Source organism: Chrysoperla carnea, chromosome 3 (assembly GCF_905475395.1).
Source record: "Chrysoperla carnea chromosome 3, inChrCarn1.1, whole genome shotgun sequence".
Classification (NCBI taxonomy): Eukaryota; Metazoa; Arthropoda; class Insecta; order Neuroptera; family Chrysopidae; genus Chrysoperla; species Chrysoperla carnea.
Window position 1 is genome coordinate 78620678 of NC_058339.1, and position 15711 is coordinate 78636388.

General features: G+C 32.2%; 1 protein-coding gene across 1 annotated transcript in view; it reads right to left on the minus strand.

The window, feature by feature from the left end:
- Positions 1–330: 330 nt before the first annotated feature.
- The window catches only part of LOC123296273 (205 kDa microtubule-associated protein-like), a 324574-nt gene continuing 309193 nt past the window's right edge, over positions 331–15711 (minus strand). Inside the window, exons 9-13 of the mRNA XM_044877735.1 lie at positions 8107–8237; positions 7138–7443; positions 2772–5408; positions 1612–1962; positions 331–774 (exon numbers count right to left, since the gene is read on the minus strand). Of these exons, the coding sequence (XP_044733670.1) occupies positions 331–774; positions 1612–1962; positions 2772–5408; positions 7138–7443; positions 8107–8237 (3869 nt within the window). The remainder of the gene's footprint in view (positions 775–1611; positions 1963–2771; positions 5409–7137; positions 7444–8106; positions 8238–15711) is intronic.

Consider the following 15711-nt stretch of genomic DNA (forward strand, 5'->3'; position numbering starts at 1 on the left):
CATTCAAAAAATTTAAATAACAGAAATTAATTGAAGCCGCTTAATTCTTGTTCGCATATATTTACGAATTATCCTCATATAATTATAATTTAATTAATTAATAATTACTAAGCATTGTGTTATTACAAGATAATTATTTTTAAATATTATAATTTTTATTTCTATTTAAGTAAATATTTGTATCGGAACCACATACCAATCATACAAATATGTGATCCAAAAAACATTTAAACATAGTTTTTCATCTCTAAATATAATAATTAATAATATAATAATATTTTTAATCGATGTGTTAATCAAAAAATTTAAAAAAAAAAACCTTCAAAAAACTTATTCGACATGATTTAAAATTAAACTGTTTTCTAAATGAGTATTATTTTCAATGAAATCATGTTGTTGAGTTGGTATCTCTGAATGATTATCTTTTATTAATAAATCATCTAATTGTTGATTATAATTATTTGTTGCTGTTGTTATTGTTGCTAAATCTGTATCGGTATTGTTAACTATACTTACATTTGTGATCTCATGTACCAAGGTCACTGTTTGATTCTGTTCGATCGGTGCAACAATTGGATTGCTTGATTGAGATGTTGTATGTGTTTTAGTAATTGTTGTGCGTGTTACACCTGGTAATTTTTTAGTTGTTGTTGATGTTCGCGTTACTGTTGACTTGCTATTACTATTTAAGGTGGTTGATGTGCCTGTTGATGGTCGTGAACCCACTTTCGATGTTGCATTATTGTTGCTGGTTGCTTTGTTTAGTAGTGGTGACTATATTTTTGAGTGAACAAGTTAAGAGAAAATACGGGTGGTTATTAATCAACTATATTATTCAAATTGCATTCTATAGTTTAAGATAATTTACATTGGAATTCAAGAAAAAAATTCTTAACACTTTGCGAATAATTAAACAAGTTTGGCTCGGTTTTTAGATTTTGTTTAGGACACCAAAAAGTTACGAAAAAACATTAAATAATATTTTGACAGATAAATATTCTCTAAGAAATTGTCTGAAATCGATATTAAAGTATTTCTAACGACATTAAGTCTTCACGATCCACTACGATCCCATTGTAGAGGTTTTGCGGACACAAAGTGGGTCGCACACACTTTGGAAAACACTGCTCTTAATATATATATACGAAATTATAGTAAAGAAAAAATAAGATAACATTGCAAAGAATTGATAAGTGCTCCTGCGATTTCCAATGTAAATTATGCCTTTTTTATAAATTGTGCGATTTTGACTTGCAGAAAATGAATTGTATTTTTAGTTAAGTTAACCTCCCCCTTCCCTTTTCTTAAATTACATATGAACCTTTATCTCAAACCCTCGGAATAATTTAATCATAAAATTTTCATATATTAATTGAAATTTTATATTTTCAAGTATTTAGATTTTATTGAAAATAAAGATTCCACTAACTTTCTTAAGCTTTTCCCTACAGCGAATTGAATTTCGCGAGCACGACAAAATAATACAATTCATGATCAGAGCATTAATTAGGCGCACTAAAGATATTATTCTGTGATCGATTAAAATAAAAAGCGCAGCTTTTGCGCACATACTACTTAAAAATAAATAAAATTACTCAAATCGAAGCGTACCTTAGTTTCAGTTTTCTTAACAAGAGTACTGCTAGTTGAATTCGTGGTGCCTGTAGTAGTGGCAGTTTTCGGTTTTAAAACATTTGTCGTTCGTTTAACAGTTGTTAGCGTTGATGATTGTGTCGTACGTGTTGCTGATAATTGTTTATTTGTTGTATCTTTTTGTGTTTTCTCAACTAATGGCGATTTTTTAGCTGTAAGTGATGATACTCGCGGGGCAGCTGGACGAGAACTTAATGTGCTGCTTGTAGTAGATGAAGCTGTGGATGGTTTTGAAAGTGATCGTGAAGCTGTTGTTGATGTTTTAGTAGCCGATAATGTTGAAGTTGTCTTTGCAGCCACTGAATTTGTCTAAAAAAATTTTTCAGAAATTATTAATTTTGATGGGTCTAATAATAAAAATTATTTTGCTCATATTATAGATTCTAGTCGTCTTTAGAGCAGTGAAACTGAGTGGAAGCTTAACCAGTTAGTGCAGTATGGGCGACACAACCGCACAAAATTTCTCAGTATTAGAGAAATTAACCCGCCCGAAGAAAAAACAGTAAAAAAATCTAATCTCAGTTTGAAAAATACTTTGGAAAATACCGTTCTAAAAAAAATAGTTAAGAGTTACTCTACAATGTCAACATTATTAATTTATTATTAATCTCGTCGATATAAAAAGTTTTCGCACAATTTTTAAAATGAAAAAGTAGATGCTCCAGAAGAGCCGTACGCGATCGGTAAAGAGTTGGTCTACAACATTCTACGTTAAGAGTTGGCCTACAGCCTCTGCCGAGAAAATAAATGCCGAAAAATAATTTTTTTAAAATAACTTCTTACAAGATTTTTTCTTAAAAACTATTATTTGTCTCCTAATTATTGCGTTGAAAAACCGGATGAGTTAATTTTGTTTAATATGAAAATTCTCAACCTGTAAGTGTCACTGCAAAAAAACAGATTACATTGAGTAATTTTTTTTCATTGTTTCAACATCATAGGTATAGACGAATGTCCTCAAAATACCATGGAAAATGATCTGAAACTCCACACGGATTTTTTTACCGTAAAAAGGGATACATTAATTTGGTTCATTGATTCTAGAATTTCGATTTCGTGTTAAGGTTAGCAAGAATAATATTACCGACTTAGTAAAAAACGATTCGAGCTAAATTTACCTTAGCAGCTGCTGGTTTTGGTGAAACTCCATTCGTAAGTGGTGTTCTGGTCGATGTTGTTAACGTAGTTCGTGTAGTTCGTGGTTTTGGAGCAGCAGTTGTTGTAGAAGGTTTTGTGGCAGGTGCACTTGGTTTTGCACTTGTTGGTCGACTAATTGGTGGACGTGTCGATGTGGGACTAGTTTTAGTTGGTGCTGATCCAAGTCGACTTGCTGTTGTAGATTTTGCTGCAGCAGAAACTGGTCTACTTGCCGCTGGGGCACTGCTGCTTGTCTTAGTGGCGGGTTTGACATCACCATTTGTTAATGGTTTTTTGGCTATTGATTTGGGAGCAGAAGTTGTTGATGCACTTCGTGGTGAAGCTTTAGCAGCTAATGGAACTCTTGGTGATGATAATGGTTTTGCAGGTGAAGCACTTGATTTTGATAATGTTGTTGGTTTTGAAGGTGTGCTAGTTCTGGTTGTAGATGCTAGAGGTTTTTTGGCTGGAGCAGCTTTAGCAGGAGATGAAGTGGCTTTAAGTGGTTTCTTTTCTGGTTTTGGTGATTTACTTGCGACTGCAGCAGTTACAGCTGCAGCTGCACCTGCAGCAACTGCTCCAGCAATAACGGCTGCTTCAACTTCATTGATAACATTTTGTTCTTCGGATATTTTTTCAACAGCTTCAACTAATTTGTTTGGTTCAGGACTTGTGCTAATTAAAGCTGGCTCAGCTAAATTCAATGCAGGAGTTGGAGGAGGTGTTTCCGTTGATTTAATTTCTTGATCAAATTCATCGGGTGAAAATGCATTTTGTGCCTCCACCGCTGGAGTAGCTTCTTCAAGGTGTAATACTTTTTCCTCTTGCCTTTCTTCATATTCAATTGGTTGACTTGTGAAAGTATCGTAATTATGGGTTTCTAAAACGATTTCATCATTCACAGATTGTTGTGATGGGATTGGAGATGGAACAGTTTCTGTAGGAATTTGATCACATACTTCTGGAATCTCATGATGATCCGGTTCTACATGAGTAGGAATGTGTTCAACTTCTTGTACAATATCTGGAACTGGTGAGGGAGAACATACTGGAGATGCAATAGGTTCTGGCGATAAAGCTTGGGGCATCGGTGAAGCAGCTGCAGGTTCAGGAATTGGTGAAGCAGCAATTTCAGGTTCAGTAATTAGGGATGCTACTGCGGGTTCAGGTGTTGGAGATTTTGGTGGGACTGGTAATTCTGATGGTTCAGGAATTGGTGATGCAGCTAAACATTCACCAGCTGGTGATGGTGCTGAGAGTTCTTGATTTTCTACAAGGTCATTCAATGGAGATACTGCAATTTGAGGTACTGGAGATTTTGCTACTGGTTCAGGTGATTGAGCTTCCTGAATCAATTGTGCTTCTTCTTGAGCAAAATCATCAATTTGATGTTCTACTAAATCATCTTTTTCAAGATTTGTCTCCTTTTCCTCATTTGTTTCTTTTTCTGGTACTGGAGATGTTATCTCCGCGGTTGATTCAGCTTCTACGGCTACTTCAGGTGATTCAATACGATCGTCTGGAATGGGAGACGGTGAACCAATATTTTGATGTTCATGAACAGGAGATTGAAGAACATCTGGTGATTTTGCTAATACTTCCTCGGCTGGTGAAATGATATCTGACTTAGAATCAATTTCTGCTGTTGAATCAATTTCTGGTGACTTTGAAATCATTTCTTCACCTGGAGAAACAACATCAACAGATAATTTAGCAACGTCATCAGACAATCCAATATCAGGTGATTTTGATGATAACAATTCAGGAGTTAATTCTACATCTGGAGCTGGTGATTCAATTTCAAAATCAGGTAATGGAGATGCAGTTACCGGTTCTGGTTCATGTTGATCTTCAACATATGGATCGGATGCATATCCTACTTCACCTACTTCTGGAAGGGATGGAGATTTTTGCAAGGGTGATACCTCCAATTGATCTTCGTCTTGGGCCTCTAATGGATTTGATGCTAATGTGCACACATCTGCTACAGCAGGTGCGGGGACAGTTTGTTCGTTGAAATTTAAAACTTGTTCCTGTAAAACTGCATCATTATCGGGAATTGGTGAACGAGGTTCTTCAGCTTTTTCATGTGATTCAAATTCATTATTAAATTTATCCTCCATGGGTGATTCTTGTTCTTTCTCTTCAAAATCATTTGATTTTACAGCTGCTTCCACTTCGCCAATAAAATCAAGAGCTTGCTCAACTTCATCAGTCTTCTGCTCCTCACCAATAAACTCATCTAAGTTATCTGGAATCCTTTGGACAGCATTCAAATCGAATGGATTTGTACCCAAATCATTTCCTTCAGCATCTTTATCCTGATAGAATGACATACTCATTGGATCTTGTTTGATATCGGAAATATTTGTATCGTCTGTATAATCTGAAGCAGTGTAGTTCTTTGTGTCGTCACCATACACAGCTTTTGTTGACAATGATTCGGATACGTTTAATGATTCGTTAATGATTTCAACACCAGGGATTATACTTTCGTTTGATAAAAATCCGGTGGTAAATTTTGGATGAAATTCTATTTCATCGACATTTTTCCCGTTTAATATGGTTTCCAATGTGGAATGTGTGGAATTTTGTTGATGATCTATTATTGGATGACCCTGCAAAAAAATTAAGATAAGTAAAAAATCCTTTATAAAAGAATGTGATAGAAAAGCTTCCAGTGGAATTCGCTGAATTTAATATATATTATGAAAATAGGAAACTGCTTATTAAATCTTATATTGAATACTTATTAAATCGAAGTTTTAAAACCTCTGAGATTATTAAATCAGTTTATCAACAAAAATATTCGTACTCTAGTTTCGTGAAGTTTTTCCTTGTTAAAACTTTAATAAATACTTCAAATTAGGCCACTTTTTAAAAACCATTTTACTTCTGTAACCAAATCTGTTTGGAAATCATTATATAACTAACCAAAATGAATTGCTTCTCCTACTCCAATAATGGTCCAAGAAGATATTGACTATTGTAAAATATGGCTAACTCAACGAATTCCATCGAAAGCTGTTTTTCATAAAGTTTATTTTTATAATACGTATTTGTAGATAAATCTATCGTTTTTGGCTTAGCAACTACAAGTCGAGGTTAGGCGGATGGAGAAATTTTGAAACTTCGAACTTAAATACGATATTCTTTCGTGCATGGAGCTAAATAAAGTTTATATAACAACTTTTATTATTTTTTCGAAGTAATTTCCCAAAAATAACATTTCAAATAATTGTTTCCAATGACTACACGCATGTTTCAAAAAAGCATACAGACACATTGGCTAATGCCTCAGTTTATCAAAAATCAAAATTATCAAATTCCAAAAGATGGATGGTATATTTATACAACTAACAGTTTTCTAAAAAATGTTTTAAACAAAAATTGTTCGTTTTTTATGAGGATCAACTATCTAATTTAAAGTGTTATTCCGTCCATCTCTTATCCTTTATGATCTAAATTGGCTATTAAAGAATCCCGAAGAACTAGGTCCAATCTGATGTCAGAGTAATAAGTTCCCCCATCAAACTCCACAACTTTTGTTTAAGTTATTTTTCGATTGGTTAACTACAAAACGAGATATTTAGGTGTATAGATTAAAATGGTCCATCCTGTATATATAAAGCAATTTCTTTATTCTCAACAGTTCGTTATGGCTTATATATTCACATTCACTTACTCGATGCATCGCGTGTCTTTGAGAAACATTGTTCTACATAGAACTCACAAAAAACAGTTTCGACGCTGCATCCAAAATAATTGTCCAGGAGACACGTAGTTTCTAACTAAGGACGTGGGTATACTTAAAAAAACTTTAATCAATTTTAAGGGTGTACAAGCGGTTAAAAGTACAATGTTTTGAACTGGGAATTTAGATTTGAATTCCAGCAGCTGTGGTTTATCAATTTTTGGCTAGACTATCGTTGCATGGATGATCAAATAACCGCTCATATTTTTAAATATTTTCTGCATTATTCCTTCATGGGCTCTAGAAGCATGTCTATGAAAAAAATTCTGCTGATGAAAAAGTGATGTATTTTATCGATAATATATTTTGGCGGCTTTGCCAGCAATGCAGCGCGTAAGTTATAAAAAAAAATTATTTTATAACTAATAACAGTGGAAAATGTTCTAATTTCAATTTATTTGGTATTTATTATTTACAAAATTATAACAGTATTCTGATGTGCAAGTACACAATGATTTTTGTACTTTGAATAGCGAGCGAAGAATGTTGAAAACTACCATAGTGAAAAATGTTGAAAAAGCTAAGTTGAATCAATAATTTCTCCAAACTAAAAACGCTAATCTAACTAAATACATAAAATAAATATTATTTACATTAATTTCGTCATCTTTATTTGATTCGGTTGTTGAACTAAAATCATCTTCATTATCGCCAGGTCGTTCACGTATCTCGCAAATAAAGCTTTCTACAGAATTTGGTACAGTTGGGGCCATGGGTGCAGGTTGCTGTGGTGATTGTGCGATAAGTGAATCTTCATCACGAAGATTTTTACAATTTGGTGGTGTTAATGGTGTTATATCATGTGCATTTCGTACTGGTGATACAGGAACAAATTCAGCAGCGTTTGGATTCAATTGTGACATGTCTTGATCGTCAGTGATAATATTATCGTCACTAATCTATAAAATTTATTATTTATTTAAGTATTTTTTTATAAGGAAGTTACCATTTTTTAGTAGGTAGAGCTCTTTTTAAATTTACAAAACCTTCAAAATTAGATAAGACTCGTGTTTTATTAAAAAAAAACTTTTGACGGACAGCCAGAACAGAGTACTTGTGAGAGGGTGAATTGATAAAATCAAAGTATTGAAAGATAAATTGGATTCTAGAAAAATGAACAATAACAATTTAAAATTTGAAATACGAAGGTTTTCATTATTTAAAAACAGCTCCACTTATTTGGTTTTCTGTAGTATCTTTCTGTAATAACAATTATAATAGAATTATAGCTCCCTCGTTCTCTGATGATTAGATTTTCGTAAAACTCTTTTTTGGTTGGTTTAATTCAAGGAAAACGGACTACTTTTATAGATGCTATTTTTCTGAGCTGATGCAATATGCAATACAATTTTAGCTATAAATGCCTACCTCTTAAATAGAATCTAAAATGAAATGATTAAGATCTTATAAAGACTATGAAATATGAGATTTAGGAGAGGGAGGGGGCGAGCATAGATCAAACCTAATCTAATAATTACTGTCTGGGCAATATACGTTTTAAAATAAAGCATTTTTACATCGTGAATAACTGTGCTTGAAAGAAAAACTTTGATTGTACTTACAATATGATTATCTTGACAATTTTCTATTGCGTTATTTTTATCACCTCGTAAGTAACTCCACTCTTCGTCATCTGTGTCTTCACCACTTTCTGCTACATTATCTGTTGCCACACATCCACTGTTATCTAGAACTGTAAAAATTTTGTACATTAGACTAAATTACTTTTTCAAAATTATGGATAAAATTGGCGATTCCCCTTAAAATTATAAGTTGAGGCTTAGAATCTACTGTTTTTTCTGATTGAAGAGGTTTGAAGCACATTTTTAGAAGTTTGTTATTGTTATAAGAAAATTTCGTACAATTTTGACTGATCTGAAAAATCTAAAAGGATAAGTCTCCAGGTGACAGGCTCTATTAAAAAGGAAGGAAGCTGTAGAAATCGTATCGAAGCCGAAGACATCTCTCGCTGTCTAGTCATCTAAGTCGGATAGATTCCAAGTTTCAACATTTACTAGCAAATTTCTTCCAGACAAACATATAACTTATTGCCCAGGTATATCTTAGAAAATATGTGAATTCGTTCGAGATCCTCATGTGCCGAGATGAAAGGTTCAACGACTACATCGAATTAACAGGCCCAATAGCTTTATCCAATTTATTTTGTTTAGTTATTTTGATCAGATCAGCCAAAGGAATCGCGAAAGTGGCAAGTAAAATGACTCTTCTTATAATAGCCAGTCTGCTGATTAATTTTCTTTCACACCAGCACGAGGTCATACTCAATTTGAGAACTAGATGTTCAATTCCTTATATCAGAGAAAATCCTCAATCAAAATCTTGAAGTCTTAAAAGAAGATCCACTTAATTTCTGTGTTACAAATTAATTAACATTCCAAAATTAAAATTTGTTTGAAAAATCATCATATTATACTGTTACCAGAATAGATTTTCACAAATACACCTTTGTTTAGATTAGATCAAAAGAGCTTTAAAGAAATTTGCCTTTTTACAAAAAAGATACAGGAATGTTTATACAAAACCACACCCTGTTGCGAAGCAACACAGTGATAATAAATAGGGAAAATGTAACGACTATGAAGTACCTAACAAACATATTCGATTATGTCCTTTCTAGTAATAACAATACCCTTTCTATGCACATACATACAAACATACAAACATATATCTTTCAAATCTATTGTAAAAAATCTTTATCAATAAAATGTTTTTTCATCATATAAACATAAATAATTTTATTTCCAGTTGAACAAACTTTTGTAAATATTAATACTATTGTATAGTTTTAACGTGGCATGAATGTTTCTTTAACTTATTTTGATAAAAAAAGGTCATTGCAAAACCATGCAGATTTCAAAAGATTTTGAAATTAAAATTGTGAACGACGGAAAAAAAAACAAATAAGAAGCCCGAATTTCCACATTCTATATAAAATATCACATTTTCGTTCTGTCTTTAGTAGGATTCAGAAATTTATTGGTTGTCGCACCTAGTTCTACCTAGACCAGTGATTCTCAAACATTTTTGTCTCGTACAACATTTACCAGTTTTTTATTATTTAGATAGATCATCTGTCTACAAAAGGCAAGGCCTGTAACAAATTGTATCGGTCAATCATTTTTTTAAGTAATCGCGAATGTACCCTCCACTCTTTTCCCGTTTATGGGTCGTTGTTTTACCTTTTAACTTTCGTTCATCAACCACTCGCCCCTTTTGTTGGCCACCTCACTTTAAAGACCGCCGCTTTGTTCGCGCGACATTCAAATGCGCAGTGCTTGTTTATTCCCATGGATCCGCTATTCTTATTGTCAATACCGTTATACACCTTAATTACCCCCTATTCTTATTTTCGTTCCCGTAAATCCATTTGGCCTTTGGTTAGACGCCAAGGAGTGGATACAGACCACTTTAGGATTGACTAACCTAGACACTTAAGTCTATTAAGTTATATAATGTCTCTTTTCTAATACGAGTCAGGTTTCTCAGGATTATGGGCAATTTGATGGCTTTCGGATGGAAAGAGCTGAAGGCTGTGATCGGCGAGTTAGGCAAACAATCATCAACTGATGTTGATGTATTAGAGCAGCACGGAATATGTATCGATCGTTAGGTATTGATTGATAGAAACTGACTCTCGAGCTATATTAATCAAGTGACTTTTTTACGACCATTGTATAATTGTCGCACAATTTGCGTAACAACTTATAGGCATGACAAGTTAAACATTTTTACGAATGCGAATTCACGAGGCATTTTAGAAAATTCGTTTTCTATGAAAAATCTATTCAAAAAGAATTCCGGGTGAAAATATTAAGATTGAACAAGACTAAGTTCTAATATCGTCAAAATTCTGTTTATTTAGTTTTTGCTTGTGTTAAAAGTTCAAAAAATTTATATTTGAAATAGTGTGAAAAACGAAAAATAGTTACTTTTGTGAAAATACTTAAATTCCTTAAAACGTACTGTGTTCTATTTTCTATGTCAATACGAAGAATAAATCGAAAAGTTATTTCAAATACAAATTTAATGTCTAGACGTAAGTTCTTTTTTTCTATTTTGAAAAAATGAAATACTTCTATATGAAAGTAAAAACTTAAAATATGAAACATCGAAAAGAAAATAAGAGTTTTTCTCGTTTTGTAATGTAGTTTTTAACTTACATTCAAAGATAAGTATTTCTGTGTTAACATGAAATTTAGAAAAAAATAATATAAGAAAAATAAATATTGTGTGCACGACTGACTAGACATGAAACGAAGGAACGATTCTACCTACAAATAACAACATTATATGAAAATAAAATGACTCATATATTTGATGCAAAAGCAGGTGCTCCGTATTTAGGTAAAGAGTAGTAGGTGAAAGGTGAATAATGTGTATAAAACTATAAAGGTCACCGTACACGTATGAAAGTAAAGAAAAATTTATAAACTGCATTAGGTATATCACGATTTGTTCATCCAATCAAGGACTTTATTACGCTTCGCTGATGGTACTTTCGAATTCGCTTATAAGAAAGAAGGAGCGAAATCTAACCAGAAAATACCATCTAAGCTTTTTGTATTAATAAGAATCCTCGTTCTTTTTGTAAAATTTTTATCAAGTTCGTTTTCTTGTGGTATATTTTTAAATAAATAAGTAATAAGCGATAAAAGACAAGCACTGAGATCAACCAGTGCTTTTAAATAGAACTACGATACAGGCTTTATCTAGACAGCACAGCAAACGTTTAATTCAGTACCCTTATCGCCCGAAAGTACGGGTAGTTTGCGTCAAATCCGGCAGTTCTGATTTTTTGCTACTTGATTATGATGTTGGTCCAATGAATAATCCAAAGTTGTGACCTCGAGCGCCGAACGCAACTCGCAAAAATTGTGAAAATTTTGGCTTTTTTCGGATTTTTCAATTATAACAATAAAAGACTAGTTTTTTATTTACTTTTTCAAGGCGTTTCTTTTGAATTCTTATCCATAAAGTCTATCGCAGCGTGTATGGTCACCTTCAATATATTTCGATATAACAACGTTATATGCGAGCAAATAGCTTATGTATATAGGCATTAAGGTCTGGTCTACGCTGCACAAGATTAATGGTATATTCTTGGTATACCGTCAATAATTCTATATATTTTATACAGTTAATTTTACAGTAGAAGTCGATTTTTCGTATAGGGGGTGTTTATTTTGTTATCATTAAAAAGATTGATTAACTGCCCTAAGCGTCTAGACGTTCTGAAAATCAACTTCTAAAAATTTAACATAACAAAAAAAAAAACAATTGACTGAGTTACTTGTTAAAATACCCTGTAAAGAAAGTGTCGAATTATCAGTGCTAGCATTATTTTTTATAAATTAGAATAGTTTATAAAAACCAACACAATTATGGCGCTCTTTCGGCCGCCATTTATTTGGTTTCGAAAAGTATTTACTAGAATTTGTTTTCGTTTTTCGAGAATGTTTCATGAGAACACTAGTTGAAGATACCTGCAAATCTCTATCTTTCATAGTTTTGGAGTAAATAGTGATGTTTACGAAAAATTTTTTCAAACAGAAGTGGTTTATTTTTTAAACTTTATTCTATCTCTAACGGTTTTCTATGTTGCTCATTTACGAACTCAACCTTTTTTTATATCCTGAACACGTTATAAAAATTTCAGCTCGATTTCTTTTTTCATTTTTGAGTTATCGTGATCACAGACGGATAATCGGAAATGAACTAATTAAGTGATTTTATGAACACCTATAGCAAAATTTTGTTTTTAGCATCAATATTTCTAGGCGTTACAAACTTGGAATTAAACTTAGAATACCTTCTTGATATACATTTCATATATACCAATTATAAAAAATGGTTGAATCAGGATATGCAGAATTTCAAGAGACCAAGATTTTTTTTTCTCGCTTTTTACAAATTTCTCACATTTTTTTGTCCCTGGAGATTAACCCAAATATCCCGTTTATGCTGTTTTTATTTTTCATAAAAATCTCGCCGATAAATCAAATAAAAAAATCTCAATCTTACGCATAAAGTCCAAGTTAAAAAACGACTGTATTATGAAGGCTACTATTTAAAGTGTAGCGTAAAGAGAGGTGTTTAACGGATGTATCTGTGTGTCTGTCTGTGGCATCATAGCTCTTAAAGAATGAACCCATTTTGATTTTTTTTTGTTTGAAAGGTGACTTGATCGAGAGTGTTCTTAGCTATGCTTCAAAAATAAAATATTTTCTGTTTGCAGAGATTGCCAAGGAACAAACCGCATTTCTCGGAGAATTTTAAAATTTTGTAAATTTCTTTAACAAACACATTTCCTGCTGGGTTGTGTAATTTAACATGACGCTTAACTTTCCAAACAAAACTCCGAATAATGGGGTAAGAATCATCTATTTCTGAAAAACCTAGAGAAAAAGAAACATCTTTCTAGACTGTAGTGCCCTCAAGTCTCATCTTTAGATGTTCTTTTGAAATTTTCGTGGTTGTGAAATATATCAAAATAATTTACAATTAGTGAAGTTTATGTTTGGAACGCGTACTGGTTTCAACTTTTTAAAAGTTCTAGATTGTAAAAAAACACGAGCTAGTTACATAAGTTGCAAACTAGATCAATACTACAGTATAACATGATTTTAAGTGTTGCAAGAGCGCTTATCAGTCATCAATAATGGGCAACAATATGATCGTAGACATCAAAACAGAATATTTTTCAGTCATTTTGCGCAGGATCAAATTTTAAAACTTGCAAATAGAATTTAACGACACTATAAATATAACCAGAGAGCACTTGTTCATGAATTCAATTTCCTATTTGAATTTGTAAACGACAAACATTTAACGACATTTTGTTCGAGAAAACATTATTTTAATTAAAGTATACACAGTTGTAAAATGTAAAATAATAGTTTTAATGCAGATATTAGACATTAAAAGCACGTAGTGTTGCAGGTAATATCCAATATTACGTTACTCGACCAACGACATTATTACAGTTACTACCACTTGACTGCCGTAATATGTGACCTAATTCACATTTCCGATTGGTTCATGTATAATAAAAAAACGGTAAGTATATACACAGTTGGTATATACTATATACTATATTGTGTATGTATGTCAACGAATCCTTCTAGGTATTAAAAGCCTGTTCTACAATAAAACGATGCCGTCGGTCGCAAATCAATTCATTCTTTCGAAAAAAAGAGTTCCTGGATATTCAATTTCAATTCATCTTCCTAAAGCCAATAAAAGATTTTTTCAAAATAAACAAAACAGCATTTCATTGAATCTTGATTGATGGATTCTTTACATTCAAAATTTCATCGAGTAGTATAAATATTATCAAAGATAATAAATGAGAATTCTAGGATATTTCGAAATAAATTTCGATTTTTGTCCCAATTTCCTAGATCAGTTTTTGTATTTTATAAATACGTATTTCGACTACCAAGTAAAGTAGTCATCATCAGTATGAATTAGCTAATCTTAATTCTTATAAAGACTATGAAATATGAGATTTAGGAGAGGAGGGGAGCATAGATCAAATCTAATCTAATAATTACTATAAATATTATCAAAGATAGTAAATGAGAACTCTAGTGGCGGCAGTCCGCCAAAAAATTAGCAACGAGTAACATACACAATAAGAGTAATTACGATTAGCTAATTCATACTGATGATGACCACTTGGTAGTCGAAATACGTATTTATAAAATACAAAAACTGATCTAGGAAATTGGGGCAAAAATCGAAATTTAGTTCATAGAGTAGTATTAGAAACAAAGCAATAAATAATTACGATTAGCTAATTCATACTGATGATGACCACTTGGTAGTCGAAATACGTATTTATAAAATACAAAAACTGATCTAGGAAATTGGGGCAAAAATCGAAATTTAGTTCATAGAGTAGTATTAGAAACAAAGCAATAAAAACAGTAAAATTTCGAAAAATTTGAAGAGTAAGTCGAATTTGAAAGCTAAACAAGAATATCTCGACAGAATTGGATAGGGGTACCTTGGGATCTCTCATAAACCTATACAAGCTGAGTGTAAGACGAGCTTTACACAGATGTACAAGCTCGGGTTATACATTGCATATTTTATAAAGCATAATTTCCTCATAATATAAAATATTATTAATATGGCTCCAGACGTCTTAACAACCGAAGTCAACCAACCCACGAGAACCAAGTACCAACAAACAATGCACAAACATTACATTTTATTATGAATTGAGTTTTGAGAACTCTCCATTTTTTTTTGTTAAATAAATGAGTCACAAATATTATTTTTTTATAGTAAAGTTTAACTCATTCTTTATTTGGAGATTTTTTTTTGAGTATTTTATGAAATGTAGTGTAAAAAATTATCATAAAAATAATGGTGGCAAAGATCCCATTAAACTTAATAGTCAATTTATATTTTATTGGAACAATGCATTGTTATTTAGTTTAAAGCCAGTTTTACACTAGGATTTGTAAAGCAAAACCAACTGAGCGTCCTATATTCGACCAAACTTCAAAACATATTCGAAATCAAAGCGTCAAAAGAAATATCTAGAAAGCATAATGCTTAGAAAAATCCTTCTTACACGTTTATAATTTGTGCAAAATCCAGTAAATAGGTTTGTTGACTAAATTTTCACTTCAGGTGAAGAATTTTCACTGCACAGGCAGAAAAGTGAAGTTGGGTTTTGAAAATCTTTAAAAGTACGCAAAACATGAACGTTTAAAATTACTAATTAAACAAAGAGGAAGATATAGATTAGTGACGTCAATGTTCGATATCATCATAGAGATATACTCACTGTCAGAAAAAATGCAACAGTTAAAACATTCTAAGCGTACTCATCATATGTTATGTTATAATAGTAACACTTAGAATGTTTTCAAACGAGCATTTTTTCTGACATTGAGTATACATATAAAACTTTGCTTTAATAAAAAAAGATGGGTAACGAGAAATTATTCGTATACGGAACCCTTAACTCGCACTCGAAGCGTATCCAAGAACACATTCCATTAAATTACCTTTTTTCTTAGAGTCTTTTCTGAACTGAAGTGATTTTGAGATCATCGCCTATTTTTTAGTTGTTTCGGGTACGGAACCCTAAACTCGCACTTGAAACATAGCTAAGAACACTCCCTCTATTA